We start from the raw sequence: 16,945 nt of genomic DNA, 5'->3' as shown, positions 1-16,945 counted from the left end.
TTTGGAGGCTTATGTCCGTGATCAGGAAGGTCTTATGTCGCCCTCTGAATGCAACCTATTGTTACCTTCTCATCTCATGTAACATCTTTAACAGTCTCCATTTTTGTGAAGATTAATAATGCGTTAAATCCATATGTCATAACGTTTTTTTGTTTGTTTTTTTGCAGTGTCTTGCAGCTCTGATTACGACACAGCAGCTGACGCCACAGAAACATCTTCATATATTAGTGCGAAAGATTATGTCTCGAGGTAAAAACAAATCCTTAAAGCGAGACGGCCTTTCGGTTTCATAAAATCAGTTAAGTTTAGTTCCCTCTGAAATGTCATCATTGTGATGTGTATATATATTATTTAGCAGTTGGGAGGTCCGCAGTGGCGATACTAGAGTGATTTACTCCCCGGGCGAAACCCCCTGTAGCCCCCCCCCCGGCCTTCTTGGTTTTTTTTTGGGGACCTTTTTTTTTGGGGGGGGGGACACCTTTTTTTTTTTTTGCGCCCGCGCTCGTATACCCCCCCCCCCCCGCGATGCCGCCCCGGGCGGCTGCCCGGTCGGTCGGCCCGCCCCCAGGACTGCCCCTGGAGGTCCGTATCGTGAAATACCTTGACGGAGGTCTTGAAAGTACTGAGCGAGGCCCTCTGGGCCGAGGTCAGTATTCAAGGCCGAGGTCACGGTATTTCACCATACGGACCGACCTTAAGCTGGTAAATAATATATTTTTTTTTTTTCTTTCCCAAATTCTAACAGAAAACAAGAGTGCCCGAAAGGGAAAACTGAGCCGAGGCGAGCCGCCATTTTGAGTCCTCATTCACGGCTGTAATGCAAATGGCTTCCTCCTCGGTATACAAGTGCACTTCCATGGCAGGAAAAAAAAAACTACATTTTGCCGCCTATGTAGTCCCCTATTTATACAAATAGGAGTCATTCAGGATTCAGCCATGTTTTTGCTCGGCGTTAGCAAGTTACAGGTTTTTAGCTTTCTCCTGAAATGTTTTCTTTTATTTCTTCTTCCTCAGGGTAGTAAAACTCACTTTCGATGTGAACACTGTCGTTATCGCTATCCATGATGTAAAATTAATGCTGTTCTCCTGAGAAATGCGAAAATAAATGTTGACAAAAAATTGCTACAATGTTTGTTGTTGTGAACGAGAGATTCGCCAGAGGTCCGTAACTGGAGTCTGTACCGTAGGATACGGACCCGCTCGCCAGCCAATCGGAGCGCAGGATTTGATGGAAACCGGACTGCGAAAAAAATGTTTATTTCTGTAATATCTCACAAAATATCAGGCCATTCTGTGGCTGGGAAGTTATTTAATTTGAGGGGATTAAAGCAAATAATGTGCATGAAATCGCTCGCTTGGCGCAGTCGAGCAGACAGAGGAAGTCCGTGTGCGCATGCGCAGGTTTACCTTCTTTTGGGTTTTACGGCAGCTGGCATCCACAGTGTCGCATTACTGCCATCTACAGGTTTACCTTTGAGCGTGCACTGACAGTTCCATCATTCTGTCGCTAAACGAACAGCTGATCAAACCGACGTGCTTGCTGACTGCTGATGTTTATTAGTTTGAAGAAGTCCTGCGTTTCTTTTCCTTTGTATGTAACAGAATGTCTTTTCTTCTCGTTTTCTTTCCGTGACTGGAGTCAGTCTTCCACGCTTCATTCGCACACTCATGTCCTCTATTTTTATGCCTCCGCCACCGTAAGGTGCAGGAGGCATTATGTTTTCGGGTTGTCTGTCCGTGCGTCCGTCCGTCCGTCCCGAAACCTTGTGAACGCGATATCTCAAAGGCTAATGAAAGGAATTTCACCAAACTTTCACCATTTGTGCGTTTTGGGACAAACATGAACTGATTAGATTTTGAGATCAAAAGGTCTAAGGTCAAGGTCACTGTGAAGTCAAGTGTCTGTCCGAAAACCTTGTGAACACAATATCTCCAAGGCGAATGAAAGGAATTTCACCAAACTTCCACCATTTGTGCATTTGGGGACAAAGATAAACTCATTAGATTTTGAGATCAAAAGGTCTAAGGTCACTGTGAGGTCAAGTGTCTGTCCGAAAACCTTGTGAACACAATATCTCCAAGGCTGATACAAGTAATTTCACCAGGTCAAGATTACTGTGAGGTCAAATGTCCATCCCCAAATCACAACTTAATAAGGCATATAGTCTACCGGGCGGAGGCATCCCCATTGACGCCGTTGGCGTCGAGTTCTATCTAGTTCTCTCCTGTTTCAAATTTGTATCCCACAAAGCCTTGCACGAACGGGGAAACCCCACCACGTGATGGTGGCATGACGGAGTATCTTGTATTGGGTCATGGTGAAGCAGGAAAAAATAGCAGATAATTTTGGGTCACATGGGCCTAAATTCATTAATTGTTCTATTTAAAAAAAAAACTAAAATTGGAAGTCTATAATTCGAATTCGGTAGCTTTCGGTCCACTAAACAAAAATAATTGGGTGTCGGAGAAAATTGTTTTATGACCTACACTTGAAAAATCTGAAAGGCCGTCTAGCTTTAAAGCATTAACTGACTTGATTTTCAGTCTGGTGACTTGGGAATCTGATGTTGGGTTTAGAAATGGGATTTAATGCTTATCTTTTGAATACAGCAGGATACAGATTGCCTTGACCGAAAATTCAAAAATATGCTACTAGTTCTGCTTCCAAAGAATAAAATGGGGAGGATCCAACACAATGTTATTTGCGGTAGTATTCATCTATACATGTTGTGTACATTTATCTAATCCAGAAGAACACACGCCTGCTTTAGCATATAGATTTCACAGTATGCTTCATTGCTGATGCTTTGCGGCAATTTTCAAACTCTCTGTTGCTGTTTCCTTGCCAGTTCTGAGCACAGAGACACGGAGGCGTTTGAATCAGTGGTGGAGGACGAGCAGCTTCCTCAAGTGGTGGATGAGTTACACGACCTCTATCTCAGTCCTGGAGCACCCAATGCCAAGATGAGCGTCAGAGTCAAAGGTCAGATGCGTGGAGTTCTTTGGTACACCATCATGCTGGATGTTGCGATGTGGTGTGGTTAAGTGGCGTTTCCGTTACCATTGTGGATTTAAACAATAAAAATGCTTCAGGCTGTGACAGTAACGCCGTTTCATCACATCACATCACACCACCCTGTTGATGATGATTTTTTCTATAACCGCTGTAATGGCTGCCATCAGGTTAAAAGATCATCATGGGTTTGATTTATTTAGGGTTCCCCACACCAAAGGTTTACTGGTTCAAGGACGGTGTGGCGCTGTCGCCCACGGACAGAGTTTTACTGTTGACAGAGAGAGACGTGTACAGTCTGGAGATCGTGGAGGTGAAGCGTGAAGATAGCGGCGAGTATTCTGCCTACATCAGCAACGCAGCTGGAGCGGCCTACTCCTCCGCACGCATGGTTGTGCTTGGTATGTGAGCCTAGCGGACAAGTTGGAACACCATCTGAGGTTATGCCGATTTATTACTTTGCAAATTTTTCTTGTGTGTGTTTTCCTTATTCCAGGTCTAGGCGATCGCATACCTGAGACTCTGAAGATTAGAGGTGTGTATGAATACAACCATGTGACTCGCATAGAAATCCATGCATTGAGTGTTTCTTTCTGTCCTTGTTATCATTTTAACCTCTGCTTCACCTCACAGACTCCAAGGAACCTCTGGTACCTCCACGTTTTCTGGAGAAGTTCTGCAACCGGACGGTGAAACAAGGAGCGAGCATCACACTGTCCGTCAAAGTGGAAGGTGCTGTATAGTGCAGTATATGACTATAATTAGTCTTCATCTGTTTCAAAGAGGAAGACTTTTTTTTTTCCCTTCTTCTTCCAAAAGTTGTTTGGTTTCTGATGAAATATTAACCGCTGGTAGCCACAGACAACGGAAGCTTATTGATCCAAGATGAGTGACCTTGACCTATTTTTCAAGGTCGCAGAGCATATTTTCTGTGGGTTTTTTTTGGTTTGTCATTTTATTAATTACAGTAGCTACTAAAGATATAACGATTTCCCCATCGATTTTACAGTACCTTGAAAAAGTATTCATACCCCTTGAACTTTTTCACATTTTTCCACCTTACAACCACGAACTTAAAAGTTTTTTACTGAGATTTTATGTGATAGACCAACACAGAGTAGCACATAATTGTGAAGTGAAACGAAAATGATAAATGGTCTTCAAAATTTTAAACAAATAAAAATCTGAAAAATGTGGTGTGCATTAGTATTCAGCCCCCTGTCCTCTGATACCTCTAAATACAATCCAGTGCAATCAATTGCCTTCAGAAGTCATCTAATTAGTTAATAGAGTCCTACTGTGTGTAATTTACTCTCAGCATAAATACACTTGTTCTGTGAAGGCCTCAGTGGTTTGTTAGAGAACACTGAAGAACAAACAGCATCATGAAGACCAAAGAACTCACCAGACAGGTCAGGGATAAAGTTCTGGAGAAGTTTAAAGCAGGGTTAGGTTTTAAAAAAATATCCCAAGCTCTGAACATCTCAAGAAGCACTGTTCAATCCATCATTCAAAAATGGAAAAAGTATGGCACAACTGCAAACCTACCAAGACATGGCCGTCCAGCTAAACTGACAGAGCGAGCAAGGAGAGCACTGGTCAGAGAAGCAGCCAAGAGGCCCATGATCACTCTGGAGGAGCTGCAGAAATCCACAGCTCAGGTGGGAGAATCTGTGCACAGGACAACTATAAGTCGTACACTCCACAAATCTGGCCTTTTTGGAAGAGTGGCAAGAAGAAAGCCATTGTTGAAAGACTGGCATAAGAAGTCCCATTTGCCAGAAGCCATGTAGGGGACACAGCAAACATGTACCGGTAGAAGAAGGTGCTTTGGTCAGATGAGACCAAAGTTGAACTTTTTGGCCTAAATGCAAAGCGCTATGTGTGGCGGAAAACTAACGCTGCTCATCACCCTGCACACACCATCCCCACTGTGAAACATGGTGGTGGCAGCATGCTATGGGGATGCTTTTCTTCAGCAGGGACAGGGAAGCTGGTCAGAGTTGATGGGAAGATGGATGGAGCTAAATACAGGGCAATCCTGGAAGAAAACCTGGTGGAGGCTGCAAAAGACTTGAGACTGGGATGGAGATTCACCTTCCGGCAAGACAATGACCCTAAACATACAGCCAGAGCTACAATGGAATGGTTTAGATCAAAGAATATTCATGTGTTAGAATGGCCCAGTCAAAGTCCAGACCTAAATCCCATTGAGCATCTGTGGCAAGACTTGAAAATTGCTGTTCACAGACGCTCTCTATCCAATCTGGCTGAGCTTGAGCTATTTAGCAAAGAAGAATGGGCAAAAATTTCAGTGTCTAGATGTGCAAAGCTGGTAGAGACATACCACAAAAGACTTGCAGCTGTAACTGCAGCAAAAGGTGGCTGTACAAAGTATTGACGCAGGGGGGCTGAATACTAATGCATGCCACATTTTTCATATTTTTATTTGTTTAAAATTTTGAAGACCATTTATCATTTTCGTTTCACTTCACAATTATGTGCTACTCTGTGTTTGTCTATCACATAAAATCTCAATAAAAAACTTTTAAGTTCGTGGTTGTAAGGTGGAAAAATGTGAAAAAAGTTCAAGGGGTATGAATACTTTTTCAAGGCACTGTATATAAACACATGATGTGCTCGTTTCTTGCGCAACAATCTCCAATGCTAGTCAAGTGGAAAGTGACGTGTTTTGGACCGCGGTCGAAAACGGTTTGTTTTCTAAATAGCCAAAACCGCAACATGTTCACAAACACCAATGGTGCCAAAAGTTGTCATTTGCTCTGGACCAGTGCAGGTTCTTCTTTGGTAAAGAAGTCTTGATCGGTTTTCGAAAAATTTAATTTAACGTATTTTACACGTTCGCAAAAATGGTCAAGACAGCCATTTCACCATGAAATATTGATTTGATTTTGGCTTGTAATATGATACATGTAAACTACCCCAAACATGTACCCATTCTACCAGAATCAAGTGTCAACTTTGATCTTTGACGACCTTTTAGAGGTCATTTTCTGTTTGACTATACCATTTTAAAAAAATAAATAAAAAAAATTGAAAATCTAAAAAGCAGTTTAACATTTACATCCAATGACCTTGTATTTTTTCATTCGTTCATATTCTTTTTTAGATTATTGACGTTGATGTATATTTTATCAAAAGCTAGATATAAAAATTACTAAAGTTCCTGAATGTGGTGTGGTGATCACTGAAAACTTGGGTGTTTTCTCTACTTTGAGCCCAAACTATGACCTCGGCAAAAATGAAATGTTTTATTCGCTGTATGTAATCTACATCTGCTCTTTCTTTTTGTACTGTCAAAATGTGCGTTTCTTGAATATTTATCCCCCGCCACGAAGTACGCAGGGGGATATAGGAATGGCGTCAGTCTGGACAGGTTTTCTCAGAAACTATAGAAGCTCCATCAATGAAACTTTGCATGCTCATATTACTATTCGTGATGTAAGTTGAGTTCGAAAATCTTGGACGCTTAATTATTATTTTCAGAGTCATGGCCCTTGATTTTCGTTATTGGATTTTGTACAAGTGGACTCAACCTGGACAGGTTTTCTCAGAAACTACATAAGCTACATCAGTGAAACTTTGCATGCTCATTATAGCACTTCGGCTATCATAAGTCAATATTAAAGCAATGGGCTTAAGGTCGTGGTGGGGGATGGTGATGACCATGTCGTATTGTTTCAGATCTTGGTCAGGGTCAAAAGTCTGAAAAATTCAAAATAGACAATGTAATTTTCGCCATGAAATAATGTTTTTGGCTTATAACATGCTCCAGTGAACGACCCCAAATACACACCCATTCTACCTGAATCACCCGTCAGATTTAACCTTTGACCTACAACCCAGATTCCAAAAAAGTTGGGACAAAGTACAAATTGTAAACAAAAACAGAATGCAATAATTTACAAATCTCAAAAACTGATATTGTATTCACAATAGAACATAGACAACATATCAAATGTCGAAAGTGAGACATTTTGAAATTTCATGCCAAATATTGGCTCATTTGAAATTTCATGACAGCAACACATCTCAAAGTTGGGACAGGGGCAATAAGAGGCTGGAAAAGTTAAAGGTACAAAAAAGGAACAGCTGGAGGACCAAATTGCAACTCATTAGGTCAATTGGTAATAGGTCATTAACATGACTGGGTATAAAAAGAGCATCTTGGAGTGGCAGCGGCTCTCAGAAGTAAAGATGGGAAGAGGATCACCAATCCCCCTAATTCTGCGCCGACAAATAGTGGAGTGAAATCAGAAAGGAGTTCGACAGTGTAAAATTGCAAAGAGTTTGAACACATCATCATCTACAGTGCATAATATCATCAAAAGATTCAGAGAATCTGGAAGAATCTCTGTGCGTAAGGGTCAAGGCCGGAAAATCATACTGGGTGCCCGTGATCTTCGGGCCCTTAGACGGCACTGCATCACATACAGGCATGCTTCTGTATTGGAAATCACAAAATGGGCTCAGGAATATTTCCAGAGAACATTATCTGTGAACACAATTTACCGTGCCGTCCGCCGTTGCCAGCTAAAACTCTATAGTTCAAAGAAGAAGCCGTATCTAAACATGATCCAGAAGCGCAGACGTCTTCTCTGGGCCAAGGCTCATTTAAAATGGACTGTGGCAAAGTGGAAAACTGTTCTGTGGTCAGACGAATCAAAATTTGAAGTTCTTTATGGAAATCAGGGACGCCGTGTCATTCGGACTAAAGAGGAGAAGGACGACCCGAGTTGTTATCAGCGCTCAGTTCAGAAGCCTGCATCTCTGATGGTATGGGGTTGCATTAGTGCGTGTGGCATGGGCAGCTTACACATCTGGAAAGACACCATCAATGCTGAAAGGTATATCCAGGTTCTAGGGCAACATATGCTCCCATCCAGACGACGTCTCTTTCAGGGAAGACCTTGCATTTTCCAACATGACAATGCCAAACCACATACTGCATCAATTACAGCATCACGGCTGCGTAGAAGAAGGGTCCGGGTACTGAACTGGCCAGCCTGCAGTCCAGATCTTTCACCCATAGAAAACATTTAGCGCATCATAAAACGGAAGATACGACAAAAAAGACCTAAGACAGTTGAGCAACTAGAATCCTACATTAGACAAGAATGGCTTAACATTCCTATCCCTAAACTTGAGCAACTTGTCTCCTCAGTCCCCAGACGTTTACAGACTGTTGTAAAGAGAAAAGGGGATGTCTCACAGTGGGAAACATGGCCTTGTCCCAACTTTTTTGAGATGTGTTGTTGTCATGAAATTTAAAATCACCTAATTTTTCTCTTTAAATGATACATTTTCTCAGTTTAAACATTTGATATGTCATCTGTGTTCTATTCTGAATAAAATATGGAATTTTGAAACTTCCACATCATTGCATTCCGTTTTTATTTACAATTTGTACTTTGTCCCAACTTTTTTGGAATCGGGGTTGTACTTTCCAAGGTCAGGGAGGTCATTTTCAGTTTTTAATGCACTAATTTCGTCAGCTGTTTCCATGGACAGATACTTTAGGGAGTAAACACAATCTTCAGTGCATACTAGAATGGAAATAAATGGCAAACAGGTGGAGTTTCTGTAAAATGATGGATAACAAGAAAGTTCTCTTTAAAAAGAGAACCGTATCAGATTTGGTTGTCAGTATGTAAGAAGAAAAAAAGGTCAGGCTTTTAAAAAGTGTAACTGGTAAATAGTTCAGTGAAAGGGTCGATTGGACGGAGTGTAAATGGATTGTAAGAAGAGTAACGTGACAGGAGTGTGTGTGTGTAGGGGTAACTGTCTGTGGAGTGATTCGCTCTGTGATTGCCGCTTGGCGCAAGGCTGTTCAAGTGCATATCCTGGACCAAATTCGTGTTTTTTTTTTTTAATATGAAAGTATGTCCCTTCATGCGCTCATCCAGAAGGGTCATTCTGGAAAAATCCCAAGGGAGTCTGGAGCCAGATTTGTGACGTTACCTGCGGAAGCACCAGCAGGCTGCGTGAGCTTGCAGGGTTTCAGTGCACAGCCTGTGTAGACCAAGTTTAGCAGCTAGCAATTTTGCATTGAAATATGGAATTGTCACCTGAGCGCAATGTGGGAAACGATGAGTACTAATCCCTTCGTGATTGGTGTTGCTACACTCTCTGACGATACATCTGTTAACCATTTTAATAATTATGTGATAACGTTGAAGAAATTTGCAGAAAACCACCAGGTCGTTTTCTCATAAACAAACCAGCGCTGACGTAGGATTCAGAAGGAGGCGTCCCGCACGCGACGTCACGAAAATCAATGTTTGCCGGGAAATCCAAATGCCAAGTTTTTTCAGAGGCGGACCAATTCGCCTCAAATGGCCTGATTTCAACTGAATTTTTCAGGTATTGCGCAAGGTAAAAAAAAATTGCACAAAATTCAAAATGTGACAGATATTTGACCAAAGTTTAATATAAAATAGGAGAATTGCATTGATCTTGCTCCTGAATTTACCCGTGATATATGCACTTTAACGTTGTCAGTTTACGACTGAAATGGATTCAGACTCAAAATTGTTCGTGATGATTTCAGGTTTCTAGTTTTGTAATGAAAGTACTCATTCTAATACATTTCATTTCTGTAGTAGCAATTGTAGAGTGGATGTACCATTTACAAAAAAAAAAACACATGATTGATGATTGTGATTAAGTTTTCTATGAGGACATTAACATTAATTGAGCATTAAAGCTAGACTGCCTTTCAGATTTTTCAAGTGTAGGTCATAAATTTTTTACCCAACACCCAATTATTTTTGTTTCGTGGGCCGAAAGCTACCGAATTCGAATCACAGGCTTCCAATTTTTTATTTTTTTTTAAATGGAACAATTAATGAATTTATCTCCACGTGGCCTGAAATTCTCTGCTATTTTTTCCTGCTTCACCATGACCCAATACAAGATACTACATCATGCATCAGATCCCGTGGAGGGCTTTCCCCGTTCACGCAAGGCATTGTGGGATACAAATTTGAAACAGGAGAGAAAAATGGAGGACGTGAGTGTGCGAATGAAACGTGAAAGAGCGACTACAGTAACGGAAAGAAAGCGAGAAGAAAAGACGTTATGTTCTATATGAAGGAAAGGAAACGCAGGACCAAACTAATAAATATCGGCGCTCAGCGAGCACCTCGGTGTGATCAGCTGTTCGTTTAGCGACAGAATGATGGTAAACCTGCGCATGCGCACACGGACTTCCTCTGTCTGCTTGACTGCGCAAAGCGAGCGATTTCATGCACATTATTTGCTTTAATCCCCTCAAATTAAATAACTTCCCAGCCACAGAACAGAATGGCCTGATATTTTGTGAGATATTACAGAAATAAACAGATATCACAATCACCACATTTCAGACGGAACTAAATTTCACCGATTTTATGAAATCGAAAGGCCGTCTCGCTTTAAAGGAAAGATTCTCTGGAGTCAGTTATGGTCATGGAGCGACCGTTTCAAACTGCTGTAATGTTGTTTTGTGGACAACATTAAATGAAGCTATCAATGGATAAAAAGTATGACGCATTATTCCATGTCAGTTTTGAATAAATAAAAATACTTCTCATGGTGGTGGAACTGGAATAAACCACTTCAGGATGAGTGGTCAGAGTGACTTTCGTCTCAGGAGGATTGTATAATCTTCATGGAGATGTTCTTGAATAAATATGAAAGGTTTTTTTTTAAATCCCCACAGGCTCTCCGACTCCTTGCGTGAACTGGCTGAAGGAAGAACTCCCGAAGGATGTTTTGTGGATTAAAGCTGACACGCCTGGATACAAGCTCGCCAGCTCTGGTTTCCAGCACAGCCTGATCCTGATGGATGTTGGGCAGGATCACAGCGGCACCTACACCTGCATCGCCAGCAACCGCGCTGGCCAGTCCGTCATCACCGCCCGCCTGGACGTGGACCAAGGTTTGACTGTTTTCCCAGCAGGACAGCAGAGCATCATTCCACCAGAGTAAGCTCATGAGTAATGACGTTCAATTAAAACGCGACCGTTTCAACTGGACATGTCACGTATGTGGATATGAAGTGTCATGGCGAGTCTGCTTTCATGTTGTGTTCATTCACAGGATTTGTGGGATTACAATCAGCCCCCCAGAGGAAGAAGGCAAAGGTGAGAGGAGGATTTATTCCATCAACATCAACCAGTTAAAACTCTCAACAATGTGATTCCCACCACTGGCTCAAATTAATCTGTTTTTAAGCTAAAACTGTTTCAAAAAAAATAAAACAGCCTTATACTCATCATATGTTAAATTATATTATACCACAGTGCTAGTGGATTCTGATTGGGCACAGGTCTATATTAATGCACTCGTCCAAATTCTGCCTTCATCTGCAAGTCAAAAGGTCCTACTTCTGAAGTCGGAATTATGAAAATGTCGAGTTCAACTGCTTTTGATTATTGAAGCGGAATGAAAAATGGCAGACGCAAGATTCATTCGGTCCTGTTTCTTGGCTAAATCGTCATTTGATCTTGTAACACGCATGCTTGACGACAGAAAGGATGCAACAAAACGTGTACATGTACACAAGCAACTGCACAAGTTGCAATAGATAGTTTTCACTGACGTCACGGCATTCCGGGGAACGCCCTCTAGCCGCCATCTTGTGGGGCAAACAAAACGGACCATCGCCATTACCGGCTACGTTATCTCGGATGAATTTATGAAGTTATATAGTCAGTTTTCTAAAATAAAGATCTATGTCGGCAAAATCAAGCAAACAGAAGTATATAGATACATTAGACGACATCTCACGACAACGGTATGCAGCCAAACTGGCCTTGATTGGGGGAATTGACCCCTACGAAGTGGACAAAGATGCATTTTCAAATGACTATGCAGGGCTGCCAAAGCCTGAAACTGCCAAAGCCTGCTCCAAAGCCTGAAACTGACTTCATCAAACTTTAAAGGCTGTCTGATATATACAACTTTATATATTCACAGCGCGCCTTTTGGCGGATGCCGCCTTTTTCACGGCTGAATCGCGCAGATCCGATTTTTTTTTTGGGGGGGGGCGTTGGAGTGTCTGATTATAATTTCAAAGTAAACTCTGTATTAAAATTACTAAATAAGCGAATCCATTACAGTCCATGAAACAGGAAGTATAAGGATGAGAAAAAAACAGTTTAAATTGGAAAGCTGCACACATTTGCGCAGTCCTGCACACCGCTCGGGCTGAGCAAATGTGCGCAGCTTTCCGATTTAAACTGTTTTTTTCTCATCCTTATACTTCCTGTTTCATGGACTGTAACGGATTTGCTTATTTAGTCATTTTAATACAGAATTTACTTTGAAATTATAATCAGACACTCCAACGCCCCCCTAAAAAAAAAAAATCGGATCTGCGCGATTCAGGCGGCATCCGCCAAAAGGCGCGCTGTTTGCATCCCAAACACAAATCAAATCATACAGAATAGACCTAAAATGTTTTTCAAAAATGACCCTTGCGTGAGTGAAGTGACAAGTGTCAAATAGAAACGTGACAAACGAGCGATATTAAGTGTACATTACAATGTAAACGTACACTCAGCGGTTCCAGTTAGGCATTCTCCAGAGATTGTTCACATGATGTTTTGATTTCCAAAAACAAACTTAAACACAATTGATTGTTTATTTAAACAACTTACCACTTATAAAATGATCAGAGCAGACTTTGCTGTGTTTGGAAGGCTGATAATCCTTGCGGTTGATTCTTGCAAGCCATAGATTTCTCCTTTGTATGCTGAGTTTCTTTGTTTGCTCGCCTTCGTGCTCCCGTACAGTGGGAATTCCATAAAAGCTCCGCTTGACATCATCATCTGACCTATTACGACAGCCGTGAATACAACAGGTGTGCACCATTGCTAGCTTTAAATAGCCTGCTTGGGTTCTTTTGAAGACTTTGTACTCGCGCGTTACAATGTGTGCTCAGTCACCCGTACGGTAAGCTTGACCCGCAAGATGGCTGCCACTAGGGAATCCCCGACTCTGTGACGTCATGTGCAAACTATCTATAGGTATATTGAGGGGGAAGGAAAAAAAAAACAATTACAGATCATCTGCAATTGAAACTGTCTTCCTGTCCACCATGTTGAAAGGTCGAGGGTCTTCCCAACTTGGGAACTCGGGGAATCGAGGTGATTTCCGAGGTTCCCATTCAAAATTACAAGTTGGCTTGAGTTCCTGTGCAACTTGCAAGTCAGCAGTTCATATTTCCCATTATTCTGATCGGACATGAAGGCAGCAGGATACCTTCTCATTTCTGGAGGAACAACTTGCAGTATTAATAAACACATTTACTCAGTTTGCAAAGTTATTTAACATATATTTATGGAAGTAATCTCCAGTGTCGGCACTTTGTAACGGTCAGGGAGTGATGGGGGTTTACAGATCGTGGTTTCTTGCTGACGTGACAAGCTGTTAATAGGCGTATCAGAGGCTCGATGGCCGTGCTGTGAAAATTGTCCATGCAGACGCTCATCTAATGCTGTGTTCACACTTATACCGGTATGAAAGTGGTATAACTGTATCGATACAAAGTAAACTGGTACAGTTTAGTGCATCTGTCCACACTAGCGAGAAATGTTTGCGGTTTTCTTTCACGGTAGTTGAAATGCGCGTGCGCGAAATGTTTCCGCGGTTACCGAGTAGCTTCCTTCCGAGAATATATGGCGGATGAAACAACGTGTGTGCACTTTTTGTTGTCAATGTACAGTCTGTATTTCTGGTGGTCATTTATTCAGTCGAATCGTATAAAACGCGCGAGGCAGTTGAGAAAGAAACAAACGAATCTCCGTTCTTCACTATTTTATTCAGCGAAGACATCGATTGAGGTGTGTGACTTTGCGCATTATATTTGTATCGATACAGAACCGCTTCATCTGTCCACACTACAGCGAAGTGCTACAGTACCGGTATGAAACCCATACATTTGTGGGTTTCGTACCAATACAGTTATACCGCTACAGTACCGGTATAGTCGCTAGTGTGGACAGGTGTTGCGGTACAAAAGTAGTTTCGTATCGGTACAAAATCCCTAGTGTGGACAGGGTATAAGTTTCCAAACCTGTCATTGCTTAACTCTTGAATATTTTCTGTCATTAAAAAGCTCATAATTTCTGCTTTCCAAAGAAATGTATCTCATTAAGATCTGCTCAGTACTTTGGGAGGAACGGCAGGTTGAAGTCGGTACAACAGAGTAAAAACACTGCTCGTGTGACGTCGGGAAACTGACGGCGCTTTTCTTTTTGAGTTGCTGGAAAGCGGTCAGGCGCTCGCTGTCTCTCTTCTGATCGGTTTCCGACTGGATTACTCGTCAATATCAATCGGATAACTTTTATTTATCGGCATGTTCTCTCGCTCTCTTTGTTTCTGATGAAGGGCAATTCCATGTAAATGTCAACCTCACCATGCAAAAATAAAGCAACATGTAATACATCAAAACCACTCCCAGAGATCTCACCTAGGCCTGTATTTTACAGATGTGAATAAGTTGAACCAATTTGTAACCAACCTAATATGTCACTGTCAGTCTTTTCTTTCTTATAATGTAAACCCCAAGCTAAAATCAACTTTGATCATCTACAATTCTATATTATTCCCACAAGCCACAGAAATGTATGCTAAAATCCACAAAACAGCAAAACAATAGCCATCCTAAATATTATTTAAGAACTTTGATAGTTTTAGCTGATATTTAGAGAGTTTTTGAAAGGGTTATGGTGGTTAAATTGCTGATTTTCTAAACATATGCCATGTCTATTTCAGACGCGTCACATCCATAACGGAATTTCGTCACATCCATAACGCTGACTTTTCCTTCCGAAACTCTGCATGAAATACAAAATATTTTAAACAAAGATTTTTTAATATTCACCTTGGACCCCTCTATCAAATGGATATCTCCATTTCGACATTAGGTTTACAATTTCACAGAGTTTGATAAAAATGTACAGTCACCCAAGAAAAGTGATACTTTTTCTGTCACATCCATAACGCATCTTTTATTGGCATTTTCTGGCATGCCCTAGATGTACTATGGGAATTGTTCTTGTTCTATCACTTCTCCAGTATGGTACAGCCTTAAAATATGCAACACCTGTTTAAATACTGGGAGACAATAAAACATGCACTGGGTCATTTGTTGCCATTTTGAGTTCAAGTGTCACGTCCATAATGCTGGAATTGCTCTGAAGGATTCAGCAGTCATCTAGTTTTGATCTTCTGATTCGCGGGAGACTTTGAAGTGAGTTTTCAAAGCTTTACCTACTTACTTTTTCAAACCAAACTGATGCATGTAAATAAATATTTTGCAGTTTAACTGGAGTTGTTCTGATGAAAAATATTGAGATTTTAGTGGTTGGAATGAGATTTAAAAAAAACCAGAAGTCAGAAACACGAGTGTCGATTTCAGTTGCGTTCACGTGAATTGTTTATTGGATGTGGATCAGACGGTTTTTTCGAGGTTCGCCTTGAAAGCTGTGAATATTAATTGAAATAATCATTGATATTCTTTGATATAAACACTAGTAGGCCTTTCTTTTGAGAAATACAAAGACCTACAGAGCACAAAGAGGGGATTAGAAATAATCTTTTATGACTTTTTATTGAGTGTACCGATTTAACGTTTTTACCCAATTAGCGTAATTAATGCTAATTTGCATAAATTGTTTTTCCTAACTTTTCAAACTTTGTATTCAGTATCCACCCATCTATGTGCTGACAGAATATTACCGTACAGCAGTTTTCTAAAAAATTAAGCCGTTTTTTCAGTCTTTGATTTGTCGTATTTGAAGAATGGATAAAAGTATGTTCTGCATTCAGTTCTGAATTCAATGAGAGCAGTTTCAAGCAATTTGGATTGAATTTGAATTTTCACCTGACTGTTAAGACAGAAACCGTTTCTCGCTGCTGTCCATAACGTAAGCGATAACTGGAGCTCGCTTGTTTCATGGACGATCTCCAGTCAACGATGTAACTGTAAATGGATAATAAAACGGCTCGTAGCTTTTAATGAATCAAAACAGTGCAATTGCTGTGGTGGAAGAGATGAAAATTTGAGTTGTGACTTGATTTCATTCAAGTTTCTGTTTCTCGGTTATGGGTGCAGTACTTGCTGTTTTGTCGGAGCATGTTTCTGATTGGCTGTTGTTGAAATCACAAGTTTATGCACTCCGAGTTACAATGCATGAATGTAGTAAACCATAAACTCCTGTCTGTTTCTCGAAACAAAGGTTTGTTTTGCGCGTATACAGTATTTGACCTGACGCAGGACTGTTTCCTTCTCGTTCAGGAGAGCTGAAACTTCCTTCCCTGGCTGGAGTCGATACTGCTGAATTCTTCCAGAAGCTCACGTCACACATCACCGAGATAATCTCTGCCAAGATCACACAAGGTGAGTGAGAGCATTTCAGTGTCTCCTAGTGTTGCGTAGACAAGTTTTAACACATTTTAACCATTTCTTGATTTGTTCATCAGCTGTCTTGTTCCGTATATGCAATGTCAGAAGGGCGCTTGGAGAGTGCAGGCCTCCACCAAGGACGATAGTCGACGACGCTTCGATTATACGCAAATCTGCAACCTCAACCACTTTACATGTCTGGATATATTGCCAAAATTATTCGAAGGATGTGCCAACCTGTGTAACCCAGAGGATCCCTGGGAACCGTGAATGTGGATTGTGATAAGGAGGCATCGTATTTCTACATTGGCTATGTTTTTCACTGTTGAACTTTACTGCCGTCTATTGGCTTATATGGAGATGGAGAACCAAAACCATGACACAAATCTCTATATTTCACTCGTGAGGAAATCGATGAATTGTTTTGATAAATTTGGGCACTTTTTGTTTGTGAATGTGTTGATATAATAAGATCACCACACGTTGGCTTGAGGATATGAAATTTATCTTCTTGT

General features: G+C 41.1%; 1 protein-coding gene across 5 annotated transcripts in view; it reads left to right on the top strand.

Annotated features, from left to right (window-relative positions):
* obscnb (obscurin, cytoskeletal calmodulin and titin-interacting RhoGEF b) overlaps window positions 1-16,945 on the top strand; it is a 123,100-nt gene that overhangs the window by 70,682 nt on the left and 35,473 nt on the right. For all 5 annotated transcript variants that reach the window (XM_060921011.1, XM_060921008.1, XM_060921010.1 and 2 more), the window contains 8 exons: window positions 168-249; window positions 2,850-2,983; window positions 3,217-3,414; window positions 3,510-3,548; window positions 3,647-3,745; window positions 10,737-11,001; window positions 11,117-11,160; window positions 16,323-16,424. In XM_060921011.1, the coding sequence (XP_060776994.1) occupies window positions 168-249; window positions 2,850-2,983; window positions 3,217-3,414; window positions 3,510-3,548; window positions 3,647-3,745; window positions 10,737-11,001; window positions 11,117-11,160; window positions 16,323-16,424 (963 nt within the window). The remainder of the gene's footprint in view (window positions 1-167; window positions 250-2,849; window positions 2,984-3,216; window positions 3,415-3,509; window positions 3,549-3,646; window positions 3,746-10,736; window positions 11,002-11,116; window positions 11,161-16,322; window positions 16,425-16,945) is intronic.

Source organism: Neoarius graeffei, chromosome 5, assembly GCF_027579695.1.
Source record: "Neoarius graeffei isolate fNeoGra1 chromosome 5, fNeoGra1.pri, whole genome shotgun sequence".
NCBI lineage: Eukaryota > Metazoa > Chordata > Actinopteri > Siluriformes > Ariidae > Neoarius > Neoarius graeffei.
The sequence above is the reverse complement of the archived record's forward strand: the minus strand, read 5'-3'. Positions and strand labels throughout refer to the sequence as shown.